Source organism: Spinacia oleracea, chromosome 2 (assembly GCF_020520425.1).
Source record: "Spinacia oleracea cultivar Varoflay chromosome 2, BTI_SOV_V1, whole genome shotgun sequence".
Classification (NCBI taxonomy): domain Eukaryota; kingdom Viridiplantae; phylum Streptophyta; class Magnoliopsida; order Caryophyllales; family Amaranthaceae; genus Spinacia; species Spinacia oleracea.
In genome coordinates, this window is record NC_079488.1 from 109,151,219 (window position 1) to 109,165,403 (window position 14,185).

At 38.1% G+C, this 14,185-nt stretch overlaps 3 protein-coding genes and 1 pseudogene across 3 annotated transcripts; 3 read left to right on the forward strand and 1 right to left on the reverse strand.

Annotated features, from left to right (window-relative positions):
• Positions 1 to 483: 483 nt before the first annotated feature.
• On the forward strand, positions 484 to 2,296 carry LOC110782199 (probable serine/threonine-protein kinase WNK11). The gene has a single exon (XM_021986326.2). The coding sequence runs from the start codon at positions 744 to 746 to the stop codon at positions 2,142 to 2,144; it is 1,401 nt and encodes a 466-aa protein (XP_021842018.2). The 5' UTR covers positions 484 to 743; the 3' UTR covers positions 2,145 to 2,296.
• Positions 2,297 to 4,139: 1,843 nt separating this feature from the next.
• On the reverse strand, positions 4,140 to 5,914 carry LOC110782093 (alkane hydroxylase MAH1-like; annotated as a pseudogene).
• A 1,906-nt stretch (positions 5,915 to 7,820) lies between these two features.
• On the forward strand, positions 7,821 to 9,206 carry LOC110782198 (probable serine/threonine-protein kinase WNK6). Its single transcript, XM_021986325.2, has one exon. It carries the CDS (start codon positions 7,821 to 7,823, stop codon positions 9,204 to 9,206), a length of 1,386 nt encoding a protein of 461 aa, XP_021842017.1.
• A 2,209-nt stretch (positions 9,207 to 11,415) lies between these two features.
• On the forward strand, positions 11,416 to 13,479 carry LOC130467709 (uncharacterized). The gene has a single exon (XM_056836308.1). The coding sequence runs from the start codon at positions 11,416 to 11,418 to the stop codon at positions 13,477 to 13,479; it is 2,064 nt and encodes a 687-aa protein (XP_056692286.1).
• Positions 13,480 to 14,185: the final 706 nt, after the last annotated feature.

The following is a 14,185-nucleotide window of genomic DNA, read 5'->3' on the forward strand; positions in this document are numbered from 1 at the left end:
ATAAATCTATAACCTATCGATTAACTTATAACTAGTTAGCGCAAAATGATGTTTAGTCATAATGTTTAAGATTCATAATTTGTACCAATTGCTTGTTGGTTCAGTGCTGATTGAGGCTGAACTTGGTAGGGAGAACCCGTGTTCGATCCTCCGCAACAACAATTGGGAGGGGACTGAAACCTAACCACCCGAAACTCGCCCCGAATCCAGATTAGCCATAAGGGCGAATCGTGTACTAACACCAGAAAAAAAAAAAAAAATTATATTTTGTGTATGGTAGGTTATGAGAAAAAAAAAAAACTTGAATAACAAATATTCAGCTATTAGGAGCAAAAATAACATCCTAGTGCGATTTACGTAAATATAACTAAACTTATCTGTTGTAACGGTGAGAATCAGTCACTTAATACCATAACAGATTAACGCTCTTATTATTATTATTTTCTTTTAAATAAAAAAATCAAGAAAGGGTATTTTCTATTTCTTGATTACCGACTTAACTTTAACTTAATACCCCGTTAATGCCAGAACAGATTAATCATCAGTTTGGATATCACCTTATAAATATCATTCAATCCACAAATCATTCAGTTCCATTTATTCTTCAAATTAATCCTTTCAGATATTTCTACCACATTCAAGAAAACGTTCATTGTAGCAATTAAACTCCAGTAGAAAATCAAAGAAATCATCCCAATTCAAATCTTTTTTTTCAGTTTCTGGGTTCTTGGTGTTGTTAAGTAATGTCTTCGAGTAGTGATTCACAGGTTGCAGAGAGAGACCCAACAGGGCAATACGTAAGGTACGACGAGCTGTTAGGAGAAGGGAAATGGAAAAGAGTTTACAAAGGATTTGATGAGTTTAATGGTATAGAAATTGCTTGGAGCGTCGTAGTTGTAAGAGATATATTATTATACTCTGCTTCTGATATTTGGCATTTGATTGCAGAAGCTGAATTGATGAAGTTGTTAGATCATGAAAATATAGCGAAATGCTATCATTTTTGGATTGATTATGAAAACAGTAAACTTCACTTGATTACTGAGTTTTTTTCATCTGAGACTCTGTTACACTACATCGTCAAACATGGTCCTGTAAATCATACATCAATCAAGAATTGGTGTAGACAGATTCTTGAAGGGTTGGATTATCTTCACACTCTTGATCCACCGATTGCTCATCGTGATGTTAAGTTAATGAACATCTTTGTTGATGGAAATTCTGGGATTGTTAAACTTGGTGATTTTTGTTCCGCCAAGTTAATTGAACCAGGGAGTAGGGAACACAGTTATTATGGTTCATCACCGTTCATAGCACCAGAAATTTACCGAGGAAATTATAATGAGATGGTTGACATATATGGTTTTGGGATGTGCGTACTAGTGATGATCACTCGAGAAATCCCTTACACAGAATGCAGAAACCAGGATGAGTTCTACGCAAAGGTTAAGAACGGTGTAAAGCCTGACATACTAAACAACGTGACAGACCCACAGATTAAGCAGTTTCTTGAGATGTGTTTTGCTCCTGCATCTATCAGACCCACTGCAATTGAGCTTCTGAATCACCCGTTTCTTGCAGTTGTGAGTCAAGCCGAGTCAAGTACGAGTCAAGCCGAGTTAAGTGTGAGTCAAGTCACGAGTGCTCAGGTGGATGGGTTAATGCAGGTTGTGAAGGAGATGAAGTGTGGGGACAAGATATTTAAACTACAAGGGAGTAAGAAGCGCAATGTTATTGCACCAATGAGTTTGAGTATTAGTTATAATGTTGAAAATAAGATGAAGTTTGAGTACCCAATGGCAATTGAAACAGGTAACATTGATGAGTTTGTCAAGGAGAAGATTGCTACACAAATGAATTTGACAACTGAAGATGGTGAAGTGGCTACTGAGATAATAAAAGAACTAAGAACAGAGCTACTGTCTCAACCTAATACTGTTGATAATCAGAAGTTGATGTCAGAGGAATTATCAGATTATAATATTGGGAACTTATTTGCTGAGAATCCTTCTGATGCCAGGCCGACGACACATGAGATATTGATTGAGTCCATGGGAGATGGAGATGAAGCTGAGGCTGAGAATAATAATGGAATGCTTAGTTGCTTAGGGAAGTTGCTGTCATCCGTTTGCAGCAACCCATAGCCCTAATTTTGCATGTACTTACTATATAGTTAGCAATACAATTTTGTTGAATATATGGTTTAATCTTTTGTTTGTGTTTCTGGTTATGTAATTTGGAGATGCTAGTTTAATTTCAAGTACTCGATCAGTAGAAAAGTGAATAATTTCGTCTATTATTACATCTTACAGTCAAATTATTTGAACAAAAACTTGACTGATTCTATTATTTGAACAACATATATGATATGTTTGTACATAATATATGGTTATTACTTGCTAGCAATACCTATAACCCACTGTCTAAATTAAATGGTTTGTAATATTTTAAAGCAACTTGATCTTGTAAAATTGAGTCCAAACTTCTTGTAAAATTGAGGGTCCAAAAGGTTTGTGATTAAAAATTCACAAAAAGACTACTAAATCAATTATGAAAATGTGTCTATCTCGGGATAAAAAATTGTTTCTAGTGTGTTATTTCTAACCATATTAGAAAGTAGTCGTACTCCTTTTATCTCATTGCTTTCTCAAACATGTCAATCATATACGAGTAGTATATGTGTAATGTGTGACAGTGTGTCCTATCCCATGTGTAGTAGACCTAGCTAGCTATGGGTAGATAGAGCCATTACTCCATAAGCCATAGACGTGCTTTGTAGTGAAGACATTGGAGTTATAGTCTTGTGGGACAAGACAACACTCATGCGTACTTTGTACTCCCTCCGTCCCGGAATACTTGACCCGGTTTGACCGGCACAGAGTTTAAGGGACTTGAATTGACTTATTTAATTTAATAGGTAGTAGTTGATAGTGGGGTATTATTTTAATGTAGTTAGTGAGAGGTGGGTTAAGAGGTGGGGTTGGGGGAGAGTAGGGGTTGAATTTTTAATTAATTTTTGTATGGAGTAGGGGGTAGGTGGGTTAATAGGGGTGGAGTGAGAAATAATATAATATTGTTAGAATATTTCCATTTTTAGAAACAGGTCAAGTATTAAGGGACGACCCGATAAGGAAAACATGTCAAGTATTCCGGGACGGAGGGAGTATAGTGTTTAAAATTTTCTCAACAAACCTAACTTAAAGTAGAAATTAAAGTATAATTGCAAGCAAATTACATACTTACTTAAAGTAGATCTTAATTAGTTTACAACAACGACAGAAATGAATGACTTGATGGTGAAATAAAAACATAATTAGCTAGGATGAATCCAATTAATCCTCAATTTATGGGCGATCAAAAGTAAAAGTTTGAATTTTAAAATCCAGTGGAATTCTAAAGCGCTTCAGAAAAATAAGGGGGCTAGTCAGCAGAAAAACAAGGGGGTTAGTTAGTAGAAAATTAAGGGGGCTAGTTAGCAGAAAATCAAAGAGGCCAATCAACACAATAAATTAAGTTTGGCTTATATAATCTGTATATCCTGTCATGACGAAATAATTCTGGAAGGGGCTACTAAAAAAACAAAGTGTTTCATAATTCATCTTACCGATACCAGCATCCAGAATGTTTGTTTATTATAAAACAAAGTATTTCATAATTCTTAAACAAAGTGCATTGCCTTCTTGCTTCAGTTGTATGGAATATTTGTTTTCATGCCTTCTTTCAAAAATTAAAATTGTAGATTAGGATTATAAAATTGTCAGTCTACTAAAGTATAAGCAAAAGAGTAACAAAGTACATCAAAACAGTAGTACCAAGATATTAGATGAGCTGATGAGGTAGCAGGTAAGTTAATTCACCCCTCACTCAGTTATTAATGTTGTTGAACATAGTACTATTGTTTACAAAAGTTGGTATATGTTATGAAATTTTCAACAAATTTTTCCAGCACTCATTAATTTGATGTTATCATTCATCAATCGCTGGCCGCTGCAAGGTAGGACTACACTCTTCTAAGACCGAAAATTAAAATAGTGACTTTAAAGATAGGGATATTGAATTGGGGGTGTGGGCCGTGTGGCCTTGTGGCCTTGTGGTAGAATAATATCACAAACAGTGTCAAAATAATAATATAATAGTAATAATAATAATAATAATAATATTAATAATAATAAATAAATAAATAATAATGATGCATAATTTCATAAGATACACGTTCATAAAATTCAAGAAGAAGCACACATAACAAACTAGAAATAATTTATGGAAATTAGTACGTTGAATAGTTTAAATTGATAAGTGATGAGACCGACGGAATACCCGAACCTTAAAACCATACTTCATGCGAAGGAATATCGAGATATTAGGAACAACACGATGTTCTTCCACCGGTTCTATAACATAGTTTTCAAGTATAGTGGCAATAACAATCTTCATTTGGATAAAGGCCATGTCTTTTCCTAGGCAACTCCTTGGACCTGCATTGAACACCAAAAACTTGTATGATGGCTCATGTTTAATATTCCCTTGTTCCGTTATCCATCTCTCTGGCTTAAACTCGTTGCAATCTTCTCCCCATATAGATTTCATCCTTCCCATCGCATACAAACTGAATACGATTAGCATGTTTGGATTCACGTGGTGCCCGCTAGGGAGTATATCCGATGCAATAGGGGCCTTAGCCTCAAACGTCATCGGTGGATATAATCTCATTGTTTCACACAAAGCACCGTGAAGATACACTAGCTTCCAATTCGATCATCTCTTTAATATTGTTTTTCCAATCTATCATTACATTATTATTATTTTGTAACTCTTTTTTAATCTTAGAAGCGACGTGTGGATACAGTGAGAGGACGTAAAAGAACCAGGATAACGTAACACTGGTCGCATCTCGTCCTGCTATAAAGTTAGTAAGAACTGTATCCCTTAAAAATTTATCCCCGTGATAACCAACCGGAGTTTTAAGAGTTTCATCTTCTTTTATATATAAGGTGAGTAGATCCATACATACCTCATTATGATTGTCTTCTTCCTTACTCATCATCTTTTCTTTCTTGGAAGCTATGCATTTGTAGATGAAACTATCAAGAACTTCCCATGCTTTTTTGTACTTGTTTTCTTTTCCTACATTTAACCACCTTTGAAACTTCCAAACACAAGTGGGCACAACATGGCGATAAAAGATCACCTCTTCAACATCATCTAAGGCTTTGGAGGAAGGATTAATAGGAAGATCAATGGACAACGTACACGGATCGTGATCCATCATGATTGTACATCCTGCATCGAACGTGAATCTTGCAAACAAATCTTGCAAATCGAGCTCGAAACCGAGATTAGTAGCATGATTAAGGACGGGGATAAGTCCATTTTCGACTTTTTCCAAAGTTTTCTTAACCAAAAAATGGTTAAACTTTGGGTGAGTAAGGAAAAATTGAGCCATTTTTCGATGGTATTGCCACACAAAAAAGTCGGCATTAAAAACCCCATCTCCAAGAACATCAAACCTCTCATTAAATTTGGAGCCTTTGGGATAATTTTGAAAGTTTTTGCTCATAACATGATGAATGTTGGGAGGATCAATGGTGGCTAATATTTGCATGTTGGTGAACCAAGGACCTTCAAAATTGAAGGTTAAATGAGATACTTCTAAAATTTCAATTAAAAATACATGAATTCTATCAACATTTTTTAAGATCCCAGGAAGCATACCAAAAACTGGCCAATTTGTTGGTAAACCATTTTTGTTGTGGTAGAGGAAGTAAAAAAGAACAAGAGAAAAGAGTACCATGAGGACTTCAAAGTACCCCATTATATATATACTTCAATAGGCAAAAAAAATTTGAAGAAATTATAAACAAAGATATTATATAATATAATTCTAAGAGTGTAAGTTTATGTTCATGAAGCATATAGGCCGGATCTACCTATATATAAGAAGGGAATAAATAGAAACTCAACCAATTGTGTGACCAATAAATGATTATATTAATTTGAAGTTTGTTAACCCCTTGTCTAATTCTTAAATGGATCTGGTGTATATGCACTAAATTTACGATGGATTATGCCTAAAAAGAAAGTAAAAGTCTTGCACGCATAACATGTATAATAAATGTATTATACATCGGGGTTATATATATATATATATATATATATATATATATATATATATATATATATATATATATATATATATATATATATATATATATATATATATATATATATTGGGATAACGTTTAAGCATCTTAGGTTAACATTTACTCCCATATACAATAAATAAGAATTTGTGGGAAGAAAGTTACCAATTTTTTATAATTTATTTTGACAAGATCATTACGAGTTCTGGGTGGATAGGTTCCAGTCCCTTCCCAATTGTTGTTGCGGGGGATCGAACACGAGTTCTCACTACCAAGTTCAGTCTCAATCACCACTTAATCAACAGGCAATTGGTTAATTCTTTATGCTTTTGATAGTAAAAAAGAACCGTACCAAATGGATCTTGTTAAAACTACTAAGTGAATTACTTCGAAGTAAATGAGTGGGTCTATGTCCATTACTTCGAAGTAAATGAGTGGGTCTATGTCCATTACTCTATTTCATTGCTATGGACAATATGTAATACGGAGTATTAATTAGTGTTGTCGATTCGGATTTGTGGTACGTTACAGATCTATATTGGATCATATTGGATAGCGGTTTATACAGGATCAATATATCTACGTTTCTACATAGGCCTAATGTGTAATTTTTTTTATTTATTTTTTTATTTTTTTATTTTGACATATGCTTAAATATTACTCTATTTATTATGGAGTATCATATTGCATTTTTACAACTACTCCGTACTACTGCAGTCATCAAACATACGTAATGCATTTTCCTACTGCAGTCATCAAACATACGTAATGCATGGAGTAGGATGGAATTATTGAAAAAGGAACACGTGCAGGCCACGCGTCAGTCAATGTCGAAAAATTGGCGTTGACCATCGTAAAATAGTTTTTGGTCTTTATTCACAACAAATAAAACAAATTGGGTTCTATGTCACAAACTTTTTTTTTATAAAAAAAAGTCATTTGTTACAATTTTTGTGTTTCAAAAAAGATCATATCTAACAAATTTTCCTAAAATAAACGAAAAAAAAAAAAAAAATCAATTTGTTAGATATGGTAGTCGAACATGCGACCTCTCAGCCAGAATAGAGCTTTACAAAACATCCACTTAACCTCTGAAACATCTCTTACAATATTTTGGGCGGTTAGTACTTCATCATGTCGAATCATCTCTAGGTTGTCAAATACGGAATAACTTATAATGAAAATTCTATAACCTATAGGACAAATAATTTTAGTCGTAATGGTTAAGATTTATGACTTGTGTAAGATAGGCCGTAAGAAAAAAAAAAAAAAAACTTGAATAAAAAATATTCAGTTATTAGGAGCAAAAATAACATCCTAGTGCGATTTACTTAAATATAACTAAACTTATCTGTTGTAACTGAATATTAACCCTCTTATTATTATTTTCTTTTAAATAAAAAATCAAGAAAGGGTATTTTCTATTTCTTGATTACCGACTTAACTTAATTCCCCGTTAATGCCAGAACAGATTAATCATCACTTTGGATATCACCTTATAAATATCATTCAATCCACAAATCATTCAGTTCCATTTATTCTTCAAATTAATCCTTTCAGATATTTCTACCACATTCAAGAAAACGTTCATTGTAGCAATTAAACTCCAGTAGAAAATCAAAGAAATCATCCCAATTCAAATCCTTTTTTCAGTTTCTGGGTTCTTGGTGTTGTTAAGTAATGTCTTCGAGTAGTGATTCACAGGTTGCAGAGAGAGACCCAACAGGGCAATACGTAAGGTACAACGAGATATTAGGAGAAGGGTTATGGAAAAAAGTTTACAAAGGATTCGATGAGGTTAACGGTATAGAAATTGCTTGGAATGTGGTAGCTTTAACAGGTAGAGTATTAAACTCTTCTTTTGATCTTTGGCATGTGATTGCAGAAGCTAAAATGATGAAGTTGTTAGATCATAAAAACATAATGAAATGCTATCATTTTTGGCTTGATTGTGAAAACAGTAAACTTCACTTGATTACTGAAATTTTCTCTTCAGAGACTCTGTTACACTACATCTGCAAACATGTTCCTGTAAATCATACATCAATCAAGAATTGGTGTAGACAGATTCTAAACGGGTTGCATTATCTTCACACTCGTGATCCTCCGATTGCTCATCGTGATGTTAAGTTGATGAACGTCTTTGTTGATGGGAATTCTGGTACGGTTAAACTAGGTGATTTTGGTATGGCCAGGTTAATTGAACCAGAGAGTACTGTATACACTTGTTGTGGTACAATTCTGTACATGGCACCAGAAATGTTTGGAGGAAATTATAATGAGATGGTTGACATATATGCTTTTGGGATATGTGTATTACAGATGATCACTCGGGAAAAACTTCACCCAGAATGCAGAAACAGTGAACAGATCTACGCAAAGATTAAGGCTGGTATAAAGCCTGGCATACTAAAAAAAGTGAGAAATCCAGAGATTAAGCAGTTTCTTGATATGTGTTTTGCTCCTGCATGTTTTAGATACCCTGCAATTGAGCTTTTGAATCACCCGTTTCTTGCAGTTGTGAGACAAGCCAAGTCAAGGCTGAGTCAAGCCGAGTTAAGTCTGAGTCAAGTCACGAGTGCTCAGGTGGATGGGTTAATGCAGCTAGTGAAGGAGATTAAGTGTGAGGACAAGATATTCAAACTACAAGGAAGTATGAAGCGCAATGTTATTGTACCAATGAGTTTGAGTATTAGTTATAATGTTGGAGTTAGAGGTAGGATTAAGGTTGAAAATAAGATGAAGTTTGAGTACCCAATGGGAATGGAAACAGGTAACATTGATGAGTTTGTCAAGGAGAAGATTGCTACAGAAGTGAAGTTGTCAAGTGAAGATGTTGCAGTGGTTACTGAGATTATAAAAGAACTAAGAACAGAGATACTAGATCTGCATCATCAGGAGTTGATATCTGAGGAATTAGATTATAATCTTGGCAACTTTTTTGATGAGCGAAGATATGCGCCACTAACTTTCTTCGAGCCCATTGAAGATGAATCTGAGGCTGAGAATAATGGAATGCTGAGTTGCTTAGGGAACTTGCTGTCATCCGTTTGCAGCAACCCATAAAGCTAGCTATACATTTTTGTTGAACATATGGTTTAACCTTTTGTTTGTGTTTTTGGTTATGTAATTTGGAGTGGTTTGTTCTTTTATGCTAGTTTAATTTCAAGTCCATATCGATCAGTAGAAAAGTGAATGATTTTGTATGCACTGGTAATGTCAACAGTGCATTTAGTAGTATGTTTATACACAATATATGGTTACTATCAATACTTATAACCAACTGTCTAAAACAAAGTTGGGTTGCAATATTTTAAACCAGGCTTGACTTGTATAATTGAAGGTCCAAACTTCTTGTAAAATTGAGGGTTTGTAATTAAAAATTCACAAAAAGACTGCCACTCAATTACAAAAATGTGCCTAATCATTATTGTTTCGGGTATTTTGGTTACCTCGATGATGATGTGAGCGTCTCAGACTTGCTCCGAGTTTGGGCTCTAGGTTGTGTATTTTCCTTGCAAGATAAACTCCAGGCCCTCGGGGTTTAACCCGAGGCGGAGCCTCCGACGCCCAAGTTAGTGTATAAATAATGTGTATTTGAGAGTATTTTAGGGGAGAGAGTATGTAGGAAGAATGAATCTTTTGTGAGAGTTTTGATCTCTCGTTCTCTTACATTCAAAGAAGGTATTTATAATAGTATTTGACCCACAGTGTAAGTGGGCTTATTTGGGCATACGAGGCTCTTTTATGGTCCTATCATTATATTGGACCTATGGGGGATGTGGTTACTTTGGGCCAAAATGGGTAGATCCATTTTGGCACCCAACAATTATATTTCATGGTCAAAAATTATTACTAGTGTGTCTTTTCTAATCATATTAGAAAGTAGTCGTACTCCTTTTATATAGGGACTGGTATATGAAAAACTTCTACTTCTTACTGATTCGTGTCCCAAATCAAGTATTGGAAATCTAATTACAGTAAAAACAAGCTAGCTAGGTACGTAAAGTACAATTTTCAAAGCATTTGGTGCTTAGTTACTTGTACTGAATTCCAACTTGACTCTTGGTTTCTCTAATACGGATTACGAAGTACGAAGTATAGACTATGTTGTGTATGTGAAAAGTCATATATTTTCGTAATGAGCTTATGACTATGCCTATACTCCATACTACATATCAGTTCTATTTTCGTAATCCTTCCAAAATATACTTTGAAACACACCATTTATACCATTATTTATGAAAGACGGGGTAAACTTATGATGGTTTTTTGCGCATATCTTAGAATAAAAACCAACTAAATGCAATTAGCAATTACTAATTGCATTTGAGCTAGAGGGTATAATCAAAATCACCAAACAAACCATGCATCAATTTGATGATATGGTGTGATCACCCACAATTTAGATAGTGGACCGTGGTGCACATACCTCTACGTGCACCACTATCAAAATTACGTTCACATTGAATACAAAGCGAGATCACTGATCAAAGTTTGCGAAACTTGAAGGTAGAGCATGCACCTATGGGGAAAGTGTTATCCCACTTTTTGGACTAACGACATAACCGTTCTAACGTTTGGTCGTGTCGTGTCAGCCAGGTCGTATCGTGTCGCAGGTAAACACAGCTCCAGGGAGATACGTCCGACGTAGCATCATACAACGAGGTACAGCCGACGAAAGACAGGCGACAAAGTACAAGCAACTAAGGCGCGTCCTCGAGAGACGGGCTGATAAGTTGACCTAAAGCCCATGATAGGCAGCGCCGTCAAGCTAGCAAGAACGAGTCCAAGACTCACGCGAGAAGCGCGGAAGCAGTTGAAGGCTGAAGAGACGTGTGATGAAGATTCTCCTATCTTTGAGGGATTTTCTCAACCGATTAGACCGTTGAGAATACCCTATAAAAAGACGAAGATGATGATAAGCAAGCCACGTTCACTCAAGCCTCGAAACTCCTAAGTCATAAACTGTTTCATCATTCATTATTGTACTTGAGATCGTAATTATCGATTCTCAGAAGAAAAAGCATAAACAATCATATAGAATACTTAGTGGATTGATAGCCTCATAGCTATCCGCGGTTTTTTACCTTATTCCTGGGTTTTCCGCGTCAACACTCCTCTGTGTCGTGCCTCATTATTTGTGTCATTGATTCTTTGCTTAGTTAGTGTCGACCCTAGCCGAAAGTCGCCCCCATACGAATTTTGGCATAAACAGTTTGGCGCCGTCTGTGGGGACATTAACTAAGTTTTACACAAAAGCACCCCTCTCACCATGACTACTGGAGAGATGACGATCGCAGAGATGAAGGCGGCTTACGAGAAAGCCCAAGCCGAACTAGCCCAAGAGAGGGCATCCAACGAAACCCTCCAGAAAGAGCTCGAATCTGTAAAGAGCAACAAGCACCAGTCCCGCTACAAAGGTGGGAAGCCAAAAAAGCTAACGTTCGAGATGCCCGATGACTTTGAAGACGTGACCGACGATGAGGAGGAAACCCGCGAGGAAGAAGACAAAGAAGCTCCCGATCCGGTGACCCAACGCCTGAACAAGATGGATGCACGCATGACAAAGCACTATTCCCGCCTGATGAAGTTGATGACCAGGTTCCCCGGGGCACCTACACCAGTGGAGACCGAGCCGACCGACGGATATGCCGCGTCGCCGTTCTGCGAAGCGATCGCTAGAGTGACGGTTCCACACACACTCCGGCTCCCAACCTGGACCACCCTGTACGACGGGACATCCGACCCCTATAGGCACGTCAACTTCTACAAGCAGCGCATGTGGCAGATCGGGATTCCGCACGACCTAGTGGAACCTGTTATGTGCAAATCATTCGGTGGCACCCTCGATGGAGCAGCGTTGGAATGGCTCACGAACGTCCCTCCCAGATCCATCTCCTGTCTGTCCGACCTCATCAACGCCTTCTACCAACAATTCGCCAGCAGTCGCCAGTTAGAAAAACAAACCAGTGATCTCTATCGGTTGGTTCAAGGGCCAACCGAATCGGTACGCGATTATTTCAACCGTTTTAATTGTGAAAAAATTGGTATAAAAAATTGTGATGTCAGGACTGCTATTGAGGCGTTCAAGAGAGGCCTCATCCCCAATTCGGAGCTATACCGGGAAATAACCAAATACCCCTGTGCAACTTTCGAAGAGGTGCGATCAAGGGCCACCGCCCAGATGCGAATCGAAGACGACGAGGTTATCCGAACAGCATCTCAACGATCGACGGGGGGCAGCAACGACAGAAGATCGTACACCCCAAGGAACAACAATTGGCGACACCAACCGTATGTTCGGCAAAAGCAGGTACAAAGTGTCAATCAGTATTATGATACTAACAATGTTTACAGGAACGAGCGGGTCGAACACCCCAACATCTCCGACTACGGCTTCAACGTCGACATTGGAGGTGTGGTGAACGCCCTTCAAAATGTAGGTGGAACAGTCAGATGGCCCCGGAAGAACGACAGACCGGACTCCATGAAGGACATGAGCAAATGGTGCGACTTCCACCGCGACAACGGACACACAACCGAGGAGTGCATCTCCCTCCGAAAGGAAGTCGCATACCTCCTGAAACGGGGGCATCTAAAGGAACTGTTGAGCGACAAGGGAAAAGAAACATTTTCCAAAGAGCAAACCACCCTGCCCGGCCCAGCGACAAGCAGCGAGCGACCAGAACCACCACCGTTCAAAAAAGTGGTAAATGTTATTTCCGGTGGTTCAGATATTTGTGGACTAACCTCTTCTGCAGCTAAAAAAATTAACAGGGGAGAATCTGAGACCGTAGAAGAGGGGCAAACCGAAGACGAGGTCGCACTACACAGGTCCCTGACCGCAATGGCTATTACTTTCGACGATTCAGATTCCGTAGATACACAGCGGGAGCACCACGACGGGTTGGTAATATCGCTCCCTATAGGAAACGCATTGATCAAAAGGATACTGGTCGACAACGGAAGCTCAGCCAACGTACTGTTCTTGGAAGCACTACAAGAAATGGGATTAGAAGAGAAAAACATAGTAAGGAGATCAACAGTCCTGGTAGGGTTCAGTGGAGAAGCACTACGGACGGTAGGAGAGATATCGCTGCCTACATACGCAGAAGGCGTCAACATGATGACCAAGTTCAACGTCGTCGATTGTCCATCAGCGTACAACGTCATCCTAGGACGACCATGGATCCACAAAATGAAGGCAGTGCCATCAACATATCACCAATCAATCAAATTTCCAACCAAGTGGGGGGTCATGGAAATCAAAGGGCAGCAAAGGGATGCGAAGAAATGTTACGAGACAGCACTGAAACCATCCAAGTCACCCATCTAGCAATTACAGCCAGGGTCGACGTCGGACGACCCCGACGACCAACAAATCGACGAGATAGTACTAGACCAGACAAAGCCAGACCAAGTCATAAGGGTCGGAGCCTCACTGCCTGACAACATCAAAAGTCAGATAGTGTCGTTTCTAAGAGAAAACTCGGACTGTTTCGCCTGGTCACACGAGGACATGACAGGAATTAACCCAGACGTGATTACCCACAAGCTCAACGTCGACCCCAGCTTCAAACCGGTAAAACAGAAACGACGTAAGTTCGCACCCGAAAGGAATAAAATCATAGACGAAGAAGTACAAAACCTGATAGATTCAGGGAAGATCAGAGAGGTCAAATATCCAGACTGGTTAGCAAACGTCGTCGTCGTCAGCAAAAAGAACGGAAAATGGAGAGTATGCATCGACTTCACAGATATCAACAAAGCTTGCCCCAAGGACCCATTCCCTCTGCCGCACATCGACGCCCTGGTCGACGCCACAGCCGGACACGAGCTACTCACATTCATGGACGCCTACTCAGGATACAACCAAATCCTTATGCACCCAGACGACCAGGAAAAAACATCTTTTGTAACGGATAGAGGAATTTATTGTTATAAAGTCATGCCTTTTGGTCTTAAAAATGCAGGTGCGACGTACCAAAGATTAGTCAACAAGATGTTTAAAGACCAACTCGGAGACACCATGGAGGTATACA